The sequence below is a fragment of the Phyllobates terribilis genome, unplaced genomic scaffold (assembly GCF_046119375.1).
Source record: "Phyllobates terribilis strain yellow unplaced genomic scaffold, ASM4611937v1 Scaffold_1__5_contigs__length_1240528914, whole genome shotgun sequence".
Taxonomy (NCBI): Eukaryota; Metazoa; Chordata; class Amphibia; order Anura; family Dendrobatidae; genus Phyllobates; species Phyllobates terribilis.
In genome coordinates, this window is record NW_027362761.1 from 882,308,515 (window position 1) to 882,322,689 (window position 14,175).

Here is a 14,175-nt window from a genome sequence, read left to right on the forward strand (position 1 = left end):
CATAATTTCACACACAACCCTAAAAATGGGCTGGACAAAATTGTTGGTACGTTTCAAAAATTGTGGGTAAACTACTTTCATGCATGTGATACTTGTTCAATCTCACCTGTGGCAAGTAACAGGTGAGGGCAATATGAAAATTGCACTGGAAACCAGATAAAAAGGGGAGAAGTTGACTCAGTCTTTGCATTGTGTGCTTGGGTGTGCCACACTAAGCATGGAAAACAGAAGGAGGAGAAGAGAACTGTGTGAGGACTTGTTGAAAAATATCACCAATCTCAAGGTTACAAGTCCATCTCCAGAGATCTTGATGTTCCTTTGTCCACGGTGCGTAATGTAATCAAGAAGTTTACAACCCATGGCACTATAGCTAATCTCTCTGTATGGCAGAGAAAAATTGATGATAGGTTACAACGCAGGATAGTCTGGATGGTGGATAAGCAGCCCCAATCAAGTTCCAAAGAAATTAAAGCTGTTCTGCAGGCTCAGGGTGCATCAGTGTCAGTGTGAACTATCCGTTGATATTTGAATGAAATGAAACGCTATTGCAGGAGACCCAGGAGAACCTCACTGATGATACAGATATAAAAAAGCTAAACTGCAGTTTTCCAAAATGTACGTGAGTAAGCCAAAATCCTTCTGGGAAAGCGTCTTGTCGACAAATGAGACAAGATAGAGCTTTTTGGTAAAGCACATCATCATGCTTACCGAAAACGGAATGAGGCCCACAAAGAATAGAACACAGTACCTACAGTCAAATATGGTGGAGCTTCAAAGATGTTTTGGGATTCTTTTGCTGCCTCAGGCACTGGGTGCCTTGACTGTGTGCAAGGCATCATGAAGTCTGAAGATTATCAATGGATTTTGGGTCACAATATAGTGCCCAGTGTAAGAAAGCTGGGTTTGCATCCTAGGTCATGTGTCTTCCAGCAGGACAATGACCCCAAACATACTTCAAGAAGCACTCAGATATGGATGGAAACAAAGTGCCGGAGAGTTCTGAAGTGGCCGGCAGTGAGTTCGGCTCTAAATCCCATTGAACATTTGTGGCGAGATCCTAAAATTGTTGTTTGGAGAAGGCGCCTTCAAATATGAGAGACCTAGAGCAGTTTGCAAAAGAAGAGAAGCAAAAATTCCAATTGAGAGATGTAAGAATCTTGTTGATGGTTATAGGAAGCGACTAATTGCAGTTATTTATTCCAAAGGGTGTGCAACCAAATATTAACCCCTTAAGCCCCGCGGGTGGTTTGCACGTTAATGACCGGGCCAATTTTTACAATTCTGACCACTGTCACTTTATGAGGTAATTACTCTCGAACGCTTCAACGGATCCCCCTGATTCTGAGATTGTTTTTTCGTGACATATTGTACTTCATGATTGTGGAAAAATTTCTTCGATATCACTTGCGTTTATTTGTGAAAAAAACGGAAATTTGGCGAAAATTTTGAAAATTTTGCAATTTTCAAAATTTGAATTTTTAAGCCCTGAAATCAGAGCGATATGTCACACAAAAGAGTTAATAAATAACATTTCCCACATGTCTACTTTACATCAGCACAATTTTGGAACCAAAATTTTTTTTTGTTAGGGAGCTATAAGGGTTAAAAGTTGACCAGCGATTTCTCATTTTTCCAACAAAATTTACAAAACCATTTTTTTAGGGACCACATCACATTTGAAGTCACTTTGAGAGGTCTTTATGACAGAAAATACCCAAAAGTGACACCATTCTAAAAACTGCACCCCTCAAGGTGCTCAAAACCACATTCAAGAACTTTATTAACCCTTAAGGTGCTTCACAGGAATTTTTTGAATGTGGAAGAAAAAAATTAACATTTAACTTTTTTCACAAAAATGTTAATTTAGACCCAATTTTTTTTATTTTCACAGGGGTAACAAGAAAAAATGGACCCCAAAATTTGTTGTGCAATTTCCCCTGGGCACGCAGATACCCAATATTTGGGGAAAAAATACTGTTTGGGCGCACGGCAGGGCTCGGAAGGGAAGGAGCGCTATTTGACTTTTTGATTGTAAAATTTGCTTGAATAATTAGCGGACGCCATGTTGTGTTTGGAGAGCCCATGTGTGCCCAAACTTTGGAGCTCCCCCACAAGTGACCCCATTTTGGAAACTAGACCCCCCAAGGCACCTTTCTAGATGCATAGTGAGCACTTGGAACCCCCAGGTGCTTCACAAATTGATTCGTAATAATGAAAAAGTGAAAAAAAAAACACTTTTTCATTTTTACGAATTAATTTGTGAAGCACCTAGGGGTTCCAAGTGCTCACTATGCATCTAGATAGGTGCCTTGGGGGGTCTAGTTTCCAAAATGGGGTCACTTGTGGAGGAGCTCCAATGTTTGGGCACACAAGGACTCTCCAAATGCAACATGATATCCGCTAACAATTTGAGCCGACAATTTGTTAGCGGATATCATGTTGCATTTGGAGAGTCCCTGTGTGCTCAAACATTGGAGCTCCCCCACAAGTGACCCCATTTTGGAAACTAGACCCCCCAAGGCACCTATCTAGATTCATAGTGAGCACTTGGAACCCCAGGTGCTTCACAAATTGATTCATAAAAATGAAAAAGTGTTTTTTTTTTCACTTTTTCATTTTTACGAATCAATTTGTGAAGCACCTGGGGGTTCCAAGTGCTCACTATGCATCTAGAAAGGTGCCTTGGGGGGTCTAGTTTCCAAAATGGGGTCACTTGTGGGGGAGCTCCAAAGTTTGGGCACAGAGGGGCTCTCCAAACGCAATGTGGTGTCCGCTAACAATTTGAGCCGATTTTCCATTCAATTTGTTAGCGGATACCATGTTGCATTTAGAGAGTCCCTGTGTGCCCAAACATTGGAGCTCCCCCACAAGTGACCCCATTTTGGAAACTAGACCCCCCAAGGCACCTATCTAGATTCATAGTGAGCACTTGGAACCCCAGGTGCTTCACAAATTGATTCATAAAAATGAAAAAGTGTTTTATTTTCACTTTTTCATTTTTACGAATCAATTTGTGAAGCACCTGGGGGTTCTAAGTGCTCACTATGCATCTAGATAGGTGCCTTGGGGGGTCTAGTTTCCAAAATGGGGTCACTTGTGGGGGAGCTCCAATGTTTGGACACACAGGGGCTCTCCAAACGCAACATGGCGTCCGCTAACAATTTGAGCCGATTTTCCATTCAATTTGTTAGCGGACACCATGTCGCGTTTGGAGAGCCCGTGATGTGCCTAAACAGTGGAGCTCCCCCACAAGTGTCCCCATTTTGGAAACTATACCCCTCAAAGATTTTATTAAGGTGTATAGTGAACATTTTGAACCCAGAGGTACGGCACATTATTTGTTTACATTAGGTCATCATATTGAATAAGTTTTCATTATTCTTGAGCGCAAGTGCTCGCTACTTGAGTTTGCATCGGGTACTCAGGTATGCACCATGTACAGCGTGTGCTCGAGTGACATGCTCGAGTCCCTGCTCCGCATGTTTCACGGTTATTAGACATCCAAAAAAAAACATGCGGGGATCGCTCGTGCATGGCAGGCAATCCCCGTAAAGTTTTTTGGCCGCGAAGCATATGGGGCAGAGACTCGAGCATGTCACTCAAATACCCACGATACTAAATGCATACCAGAGCACCCGATGCAAACTCAAGTAGCGAGCACTTGCTCTCAACACTAGTCGCCATATCGTCATCTTTTTTTCTTACTTTTGAAAAAAATCCCAACCCCAGCCCTAACCCTAGCACAACCCTAGCCCCAGCACAACCCTAGCCCCAGCACAACCCTAGCCCCAGCACAACCCTAGCCCCAAACCCAGCCCTAACCCTAGCCCAATCCTAACTCAAGAGTTTATTTTTGACGCCGTTCCTTGTGCGGTATAAGTGATTAGACGACTTTATTCTTCGGGTCGGTGTGATTACAGCAATGCCAGAATCATATGGGGTTTTTATGACTGACAGCTGTCACACACTAAAAGACGCATTTTTTGTAAAATCTAGTTTTTGCATCGCCATATTTTGAGAGCTATAATTTTTCCAAATTTTGGCAGACAGTCATGTGACGGCTCGTTTTTTGCGGGATGACTTGACGTTGTTATTGGTGCCATTTTCAGGCACGTGACATTTTTTGATCGCTTTCTATTCCGATTTTTGGGAGGCAGAATAAACAAAAACCAACAATTCAGGAATTGTTTTTTTTTTTTTTTTTTATTCTGTTCCGCGTGTGGTAAAATTGATGAGGCAGCTTTACTCTTCGGGTCAGTACGTTTACAGCGGTACCACATTTGTATAATTTTTCTATGTTTTGGCGCTTATACACAATAAAAGCTATTTTATAGAAAAAAATATTTTTTAGTATCGCTTTATTCTGAGAGCTATAACTTTTTTATTTTTCGGCTGATGGAGCTATATGGCGGCTTGTTTTTTGCGGGACGAGATGACGTTTTCAGCGGTATCATTTTTATTTATATGCGTCTTTTTGATCGCGTGTTATTCCACTTTTTGTTTGGCGGTATGGTGATAAAGCATTGTTTTTTGCTTGGTTTTTTTTTTTTTTTTTTTACCGTGTTCACTGAAGGGGTTAACTAGTGGGACAGTTTTATAGGTCAGGTTGTTCCGGACGCGGCGATACCAAATATGTGTACTTTTATTGTTTTTTTTTTATTTTTTTTATAATAATATTTATTGATGGGTACATTATATTTTTATTTTTGGTGTATTATTTTTTTTATTTTTTTATAATATTTTTGCACATTTTTTTTTTTTTTTTTTTTTCCACTTTCACACAGTTTATACACTTTATTACTTTGTCCCACTCTGGGACTTTCACTTTTTTTTTTCTGATCGCCTGCATGGCACAGGAATGGAGCACCATCCCTATGCCATGAAGGCTGTCAGAAGTGCACAGTGTGAAGATTGCTTGGAGATGCACTGCGCATGTCCAAGCAATCTTCCTGCTCTCTGGTGACCCGGATGTTGTCATGACGACATCGGGTCGTCATGGCAACACCCGGGAAGCCTTTGCAGACTGCGCTGGAAGCCGGAAGAGGAGGTGAGTATCGGCGATCACCTCCCCTTGCCCCCGCAATGCCGCGATCGACTTCGATCGACTTCGATCGCAGCATCGCGGGGGTTAATGTGCTGGGAGCGGTGCGTGACCGCTCCCTGCACATAGTACCGGGTGTCAGCTGTGACAATCAGCTGACACCCGGCGGCGATCGCGCCCGCACAGCCTGTGTGCGCGCGCGATCGCCATGACGTACTAATACGGGTCTGGCTCTTAAGTCCCAGGGCACAGACGCGTATTAGTACGTCAGATGTTATTAAGGGGTTAAAGTTGAGGGTGCCAACAATTTTGTCCAGACCATTTTTGGGGTTTTGTGTGAAATTTTTGTGGTGTTCCAATACACACAAAGGAAATAAACATGTGTAACTGCAATAATTTTCTGGGTGCCAACACGTGTGTACGTGTGTGTGTACGTGTGTGTGTACGTGTGTGTGTGTGTGTGTGTGATATATATATATATATATATATATATATATAAATAATGCACACATACACACACATACATCCATCAACAGCCATGCTGTATTTTTGATATAGCTAATTACATTGGGCTGTACAGAAAAGTAGCTCCAGTTCTCAATCATCTTATGTGCCTTTCCTTTGACCTCACTGATGTGGATCATTCAGGAATATATTTTCATACAACTGTAACATTGTGTAAAATATATCATCAGTACGACCTTTGTAAAGGAAACCAATATGCAATGGTTCAGAGTACAACATTGCAATATAGGGATAATAAAATGCAAAGATTTTAAAAAAATTAATTGGGAGTTTTAGTCATGCTTTCATTCTACGGTCACAATACAAACAGACATCAGTCTATTCAGGTCACAGGTTTTGTATCAGTCAGACATGAAAGGTTTAGCCCATCAGATTTCATATATTCTATCCAGTGTTTCGCCTTCCTTGGTGTCCAGTACTAGGCCCTACATAAGACTAAATAGTCTTCAGTGGAATCAGAATGAGCTTATTAACAAAGCCGGTTTTCAGCACAATCTTCCCTTGTCACTCAAGTGTGTAAGTTATGGTATTAAATGCAAGCAGTGGTGACCTGACACTTCAACAGAGATCGATATAATCTCACATAGTGTGGAATCTACAATTATTACTTCAGTGGGATAACTGGCTTTACCACATCACAGGGTTATATACAGAAGGGAAATTGCTCAGTAAAAAAAACATATACTATCATGTGAAAAAGAATGAATGACTTTACTGCCTAGAGTGTTAAAGAAACATTGTTATTGACGATCAATGTCAGCTGACCAATATGACTACACCCGCTGACTCTATCGAAACTGTCTGCTTCCTATCAGGGGCAGAATTCCGACCTAAGTAATGATTATCAACCTGACTTATCATAGGGGCCTAAAATATGGCCCCATCTAAGGTCCCCTTCACACATCCGTGTTTCGGGTACGTGTGGCATTCGTGCCCATTATTACCTATGCTGCTGTGCACATGTGCGTGTTTTTGCACAAACCGTGTGTTCATGTAGACCACACAGAGATATGTCCGTTTTCCTTTCTGGCTGCACAGATGACAAGGACCAATACAAGTCTATGGGCTACACATCACATTAACCTTGGGTTAATGCAAGGGTTGGGCCCTACACACATAAGGGTAATTGCACACCAAGTTTTTAGGACACTGGCAGAGCCGCCAGCTTTTTACCTGAAGTGGCTAGCAGATTTGCCGACAATTTTACGGCTGTTCCAATGTGGCATCTTTTTTTTTTAATTCACTCTATGACTAGCAGAAGCCACCCAAATAATGACCATGCTGCTTCTTTTAACCACTTCACAGTTTCCAAACCATGAAGCTGTTAAAACAAAGGTAACAAAGGACTGAACATGTGCACAGCCATGTCGTTTTTACATTGCTGTGCATCATGTTCATTTTTTTGCAGTAGTTTTGCAGCACTTTTTCAGGCAGAATCCATCTGAAAAAGATGTCGTGTGCACATACCCTAAGGGTTAGTTCAGTCAATGGTATAGCAATCATATTTTCTTGATCGTAATATGGCGGCTGCATGTACCAGCTCAAATATGGATCACATGACTCAAATGATTCTCAGTATAGAATCACATGATGATGGATGATAAACTAAGTGTTCATGGCATCATTGGATTGTTCAGATGTAAGATAATTTTTTTTACATCTGTGGACTGGCAGGCAACTATGTTGTTAGACTTTTGTAATAACCCACCATTCTCATATGGTTTTCCATAAAGTAAGGCATAAGCTAATGGGACACGGCGAGATGACTTTAGTTGTCTGTACAGTGGAGGTTTAATAACAGAAAAATAGCATTTTTCCTGATTAGCATTTTCCTTTAAAACATTACTCACCTACTTGTGTTCCCCCCATCTCCACCCACCCCCCTTCTTTGATGGCCATCTCTAGCTTTATAGAGCCTGAGAAGGGCAGAGATGGATGGAAAACAAGCAGATGGGAAGGTGCATGCATTTAAATGTTTGGCCACACCATGATGCACTGAGCGCCTGCACTTGGTGTGAACAGTAGGGTTGAGAGAGTATTTTCTGTCCGAGTATGCTCGGGCCGAGCTCCGAGTATTTATAGCTGTTCGGTGATATGGTTGAATCGCTGTTTGACAGCTTTATTACATGTGAGGAATGTGTAAGAAATAGACATTCCTCACATGTAATAAAGCTTTCAAACAGTTGCAAATCATGCGCAAGGAAGCGATTCAACCATATCACCGAGCAGCTATAAATACTCGGAGCTCGGCCCGTGCATACTCGCCGAAAGGGTTAATAGAACATACTCGCTCAACACTAGTGAACAGTCAATCCGTGCTGTCCCTTTAAAATATACCTATATAAAAAATATACTCCGAAATGTCAAGTATACACAGAGCGGTGTAAAGGCTGATGACAGAATTTCTACTGAGCCTCTACGCCACTTTTTTTTTGTAGTGATCAGTGGAGGTCTTTGAACCCGGCTTCTAGTGATTAGCTGCATGTATAAAGGAGATTAATAAATATAAACAGATTATATATATATTCATATACAGCCGGTGAAATAAATATTGAACACGTCACCAATTTTCTAAGTAAATATATTTCTAAAGCTGCTATGTACATGAAATTCTCAGCAGGAAAAGAAATCAAACCATAGATGTCCATAAATTATGTGTAATAATTAGTGATGATTGAGCATTAAAATGCAGGTCGGACACTCGGACGTGCTCAACTTGAGTAACGAGTATAATGGAAGTCAATGCGAAATTTGAGCATTTTTTCGGAAGACACTAACAGGAGGACTGGGGGGCAGGAAAATCACTGAAATGGATAAAAACAGTGCTTAAGTGGAATGGAACAGCATGGGGAAGACGCCTGGATACATCTCTGACTCCCAGGTCACTACTGGGAACTAAAATAATTTTTAAAAAATGACGTGGGTACCCCACTATTTTGATAACCAGCTAAGGTAAAGCCAACAGCTGGGGGCTGATATCAGGCTGGGAAGGTCATATTAGCATTAGATACGCCAATTCTGGTACGTTGCACTGTTCTTCACGATTGCACTGGTGCAGTGGCAATTCAGGTAATATTTTTGGGATTGATGTCAGCTGTGTAATGTCAGATGGTATCAAGTCCAGGGGTTAGTAATGGAGAGGTGTCTATCAGACACCCCCATTACTAACCCGGTAATAAAGTGTTTTTTCTGTGTGTGTGTTTTTTATTTGAATAAAGACTCCCCCACACTATGCCTCATTCACCAATTTATTATCAAAAATATTCCCATGAAGCTCCTCCGATTGTAGTCAACGTTCCCCGATGTCTCAGTCAGTGACGCCAACTCTCATCAGAGCCGCTGACTGTAGCTGAGCGCAGCGAGACCCGGTGGGTCTGATGAGAGTTGTCATCACTACCTACCCAGCGTCTGTGAATAGCAGGAACTTTACTGCTATTCACAGATGCTGGAGACATTGGTAAACATGGACTACATCGGAGGAGCGTAGTGGGAACAGTTTTGATAATAAATTGGTGGAAATAGCGTGGGGGAGTCTTTATTCAAATAAACTAATTTTTCCTGTGTTTTTGTTTTTTTTTTATTACTGGGTTTGATTACTGATCACCTCTCCATTACCTAAACCCTGGGCTTGATGCCAGCTGACACTGTAAAAAATTCACAGGCGCCAGGTGCTGACGGCAACTCTCATCAGAGCCACTGGGTCTCACTGAGCGCAGCGTTGAGCCGGTGTCTCTGATGAGAGTTGTTGTCACTACCCGGTGCCTGTGAATAGCTGTACTTTACTGCTATTCACAGACGCCGGAGACATCTGGGAACATGGACTACATCGGAGAAGCTTCGTGAAAACTTTTTTTTTTTAATAAATTGGTGAACAAAGGATAGTGAGGAGGAGTCTTTATTCAAATAAAAAAAAAAAACACTGAAATAAATACTTTATTACCAGGTTAGTAATGGGGGTGTCTGATAGCCACATCTCCCTTACTAACCCCTTGGCTTGATGCCAGATGAAATTACATAGCTGACATCAGCTTCAAAAAATATTACCTCAATTTCCAACGCTCCAGGGGAGCTGAGCAAAGTGCCAGAATTAACGCATCTAATGTGATTTGCCAATTCTGGAGCAGCTGCGGGCTTGTATTTTTAGGCTAAGAAAGGCCCAATAACCAGAGACCTTCCCAGCCTGATAATATAAGCCTGCAGCTGTCTGCTTTACCCTGGCTGGTTATCAAAAATAGGGGGAACCCCATGTTGTTTTTTTTATTATTATTTATTAGGTTAAACATAAGCTCTCCCTCCTATAACAACTCTCCCTCAACTGCTTCCAGAGGACAGTATCGAGCATCGCGTCACTTGATCTCATATAAAACCCCATGATGCGATGCGGCCGGCCAATCACTGTAATGCCAGTAGCCAATATGGCTTCGGCATTACTGTGTATGGCGGGCAATCACCACATCATCATTGGCTAACAGCCGCGAAACATGCTGTTTGGGGATTCGAGCATGGTGTTTGAACACCCCCGATGCTCGATTCAGTATCAAGCAGTGGCGAGCAAGCTCACTCATCACTAGAGATAATGAGAAATAACACAGGCAAAAAGTATTGAACACATGGAGAAAGAGAGTTGCAAAAACCTAAGGAAAGTCATGACACCAGCAGAAATCTATCAATAATTAGAAAGCAATCCTGCCACTTAGTGAAAATATCAGCTGGTTCAACTCACGGGTCCCTTAGCTCGCTGGGGCGCCTGACGGCGAGTGGGCCCCCCGCCTGCTCAGGGCCCTGGCGCTCACGTTGGGCCTGACTGCATTGTACAGCAAAATCCCTACAAGGCAAATATTTCAAAGGAGACATTGGAATTTTAAGATGCGTCACATACCGCTCCATAGGACCATTCTGCAGCTTCCGGTGACATTATGTTGACAAAACAGCTTCTTCTGTTCCTCTCTACTCGGTTGACTGGGTGTCACTTCCAATGTTATGCTGATTGGTAGCCGGCTCTTCGCTGCCTACGTGCGCGGATCAAACATGACATCGGCAGTCATGCCCCATTGATAGAGCAGACCAGAAGAGTTTCTCTGTTGACGCGAGGTCAAATTAAGCAGCAGGACCGATAAGTGACTGCTGTGAGCCAGCAGAAATTGGCAGAACAGACAGGTAGTTCTCAACTGCCTGCCTGTATGTTCTTAGCCCCACAGGGAAAAATAAGCACATAGATAACCCCTTTAATGGTGTCATCAATGCTTAGAAATACATGGAGGTACTTATCCATCATGCAATGCTATCAGGGAAGCATTTGATTGGCTCCAAATTTATTCTGCAACAGGACAACGACCAATCAATGTAAATAACAAAGAGTCTTAGAAGTGGTGATATGCCCCCCACAGAGCCCTGATCTCAAGATTGAGTTTGTGTGTGATTTATATGGAATGACAGAAGGATTTTCATAAACCTACATCCAAACAAGATCTGTGGTTCGTTCTCCAATATGTTTGGAACCATCCTCCCTGCTGAGTTAACAACTATGTACCTAAGAGCATTGATGTGAAGTAACTATGTACCTAAGAGCATTGATGTAAAGTGTGATCAAACCAATATTTAACTGATTTAGATTTCTCCTTTGTTTACTTTGTATTTTGTTAATTGATAAAAAAAAATTGTACACAATGTGTGTGTAAATATATTAGTAACCAATTGTATTCCCTATGAAGTAACACAGCTGAGGCTTTTTTCTTAGAGCTCTGCATTGTGCTGTTTATCTTTTATTCCTCCTTGAAATGACCGAATTGATAACCTTATGTTTTTGAATCCTCCGGAGACATCAGTAGGTCCTACTTGATTTTATTTTTATGATCCAATTTCATTCTTTTACCAAATCTGTGGTACCCAATAGATTTAAAATGAAGTACTCCTGATTTTCCTCTACTACCACACATGGACACAATGCAGAGAAGATGGAGTTTCCTCAGAATATTTTAAAAGTACATCCATACCTGTATCAATATAGAACAGGTATGCAGCCCAGGGACCACAACCATCTGGTTTCCGACATGCTTGCCTGTGTGTGGCTGCTTCAATGTAGTTTCCATAGATTTAAAAAAAAAAAAAAAAAAGGAAGAAGAAGGATTGGTACAGCCATCTGTGTCCCACATAATATGAGGATACTGGTTTCTGTTGACCCCTGTTTGGCACTCCAGAAAACTGTATATGAGTTACAAGTGGCTATCAAAGCATATGTGGATGCTTCTAGTGTAGATTATAATGCAGAGCCTCGTGCACCTATGGCCTTCTCTCTGGAGTGCTAACCACTTACTGGACCCCTGTCTATCAGGCATTTATGGCATATACTTTTGCTATGCCACAAATGTCTCAGGTGGCAATACCCCTTTTAATTTTATTGCGACGGTTGGGAATGGGTCAATATAACAATACGGCCCTTTGACCAGAAAAGGTTGGGCATCCCTAATATACACGGCCTTTTTACCACTGCTATAGTATGTATGTATGTATGGGTAAAGTACAATGACAGACCAGCATATGTCCAACATTACCACCCAAAGATGTTCTTGGTGAAAAATCCTTTTCCGGGATATGTAGCATCATCTTAGGACAATTTTCATCCTGACCTTCAGGAATTACTTTAACAATATTATAAACATCCAATCCAAAATTGTGAACAGCCATTTCATATTTTTATTAAAAAAATAACAAAGAGTTGGCAACATCCTATTAAATGAAATTTAAAACTGGCATTACATGAGAAAAAAAATATTTTTTCTTACTTTACCATTATTTCATTTGTTACTTGAGAATAAAAAGAACTAAAAGCCTCTCCTAGAAATGAATTAACGAGGTGCAAATCCACCTCTGTGCGGACCTCCCCGACCTCGGAAGTTTCCTCTATCTCCTCTGAAACTTCCTCTGTTCCTCTCTCGACCTCGCTCTCCTCTACCGACAGAGGGTCCCCCACGACCACCGCCTCGAGCTGTTCCAAAGCCACGGTCTGATTTTGGGGGTGGTGTTTTGGGTCGAAGCCTCTCAATTTCTTCAGTGCAGCCAGTTAGAGTAGAATTAGGAGCATTAAAATAGGATCCGTATGTCTCAGAGTTAAAGTTGCTGTTTGTCAGTGTAGGCCCCACAGTAAGCCACCCTAGGAAATAAGATTTAAAAAAATATATATTTTTTGATTAGATTCACAAAATCGAAGAACTCAAACTCCGGCACATGATTAAGAGGAAACATATAGATCTACCATTATTCAAGAATACTGATAATTAAAGAATGAAAGCGATGAACCTACTTACAATTACCTCCAACTATACAATATAACTAATGAGCTCTCAGAATAAGAAGAATTATCAGAAAATCTACATTAGAGCGGACCACGCACCATTTTTTACATGCTAAACTCATGATCAAGTGAATGAATGAATAAAATGCTTTTTCATTATTCGCCTCTGTTGCAGCAATATTAGCTTGTAAAATTTATATGCTAAATAATCCCTGCAAGAGGGCATTAAAAGATTCTTTTCTGGGGGCGGTAACCTCTTTCCCTGTATGATGTTGCAATCATAAGCATGAGGCATCATGGAAGGGATAAAAAAGGTCCCCAGTGAAGCTTAGAAAATCACAGATCTTACTGCAGAGCTGTGTCATTACATACACCACTCTGAAGAAATATTGCACATTGCCCTGGTACAGATGCAAAGCAGTGTATGCGACGTGCTGCAGCTCTCATCTCACAGCACTGTCAGCTCTGCTCTCCCTTACCACTTGTAATCTATTATGACAGATGCTTGCAATGAGATCTGTGTGATCTAGGCAGGAGAGCATAGCTGTGTGTCATTACATACACAGTCCTGCAATTTCTGTGATTACCATTGCAGGGGGAGGAGAGCTGTAGCGTGTCAAGCTGTTCTGCATCTATTCCAGTTATTGGGGCATTTATTCCTTGATACAGAGCTATGTATGTAATAACACACAGCTCTGATCTCCTAGCACTTGTAACCACAGTAGGTACAGAGGAAGATCCAAGTGGGACTTGCTTAGACACATCGGTCCCCTTCTCTGGGGGACTTTAATTTTCCTGCATGAGGCTACCCTGCTTACGATTGGGTAATGTTATCCAGAGAGAAAAATAAACTAAAATTTCCCCCAGAGAAGAATCTTTACCAATAACCCCTAAAAAAAAAAAAAAAAAAAAGACATTAGAAGTAAAATACAGTTACAGGGAAGATTTCAGCAGATGGTTGGGGTGGGGGTTAATTCCACCTCCAGTCCCTTATATACTCTGCTATACAGATGTGTACCAATAAGATTGTGAGTACCATGTCAGGATATCCTCCTTCCTTCACAGGAATCTTACATAAGTGAACTGCCTCCAATCCTCACATGTAGAGGAGGATGGGAGCTTACTCAGTGTGATCACAAAAACCAGGGCGACAGAACTCTAATGATGTGCATTTCACCAGACTAGTGATTGCCATCTTGGATATGGGCAACTGACCGTATATGTTAAACTAATGCAGCCTAAAGCATGAAGCGTGCCTTGTGTGATCACATGGGTGGGCAGGACTGAAGGCACAGCTAGCCATTCAGACAAAGCACAT

At 41.5% G+C, this 14,175-nt stretch overlaps 1 protein-coding gene across 1 annotated transcript in view; it reads right to left on the reverse strand.

Moving 5' to 3' along the window:
- Positions 1 to 12,236: 12,236 nt before the first annotated feature.
- Positions 12,237 to 14,175, reverse strand: part of METTL14 (methyltransferase 14, N6-adenosine-methyltransferase non-catalytic subunit) — a 50,132-nt gene continuing 48,193 nt past the window's right edge. The window contains exon 11 of the mRNA XM_073655430.1: positions 12,237 to 12,716. Within this exon, the coding sequence (XP_073511531.1) occupies positions 12,412 to 12,716 (305 nt within the window). The 3' untranslated portion in view covers positions 12,237 to 12,411. The remainder of the gene's footprint in view (positions 12,717 to 14,175) is intronic.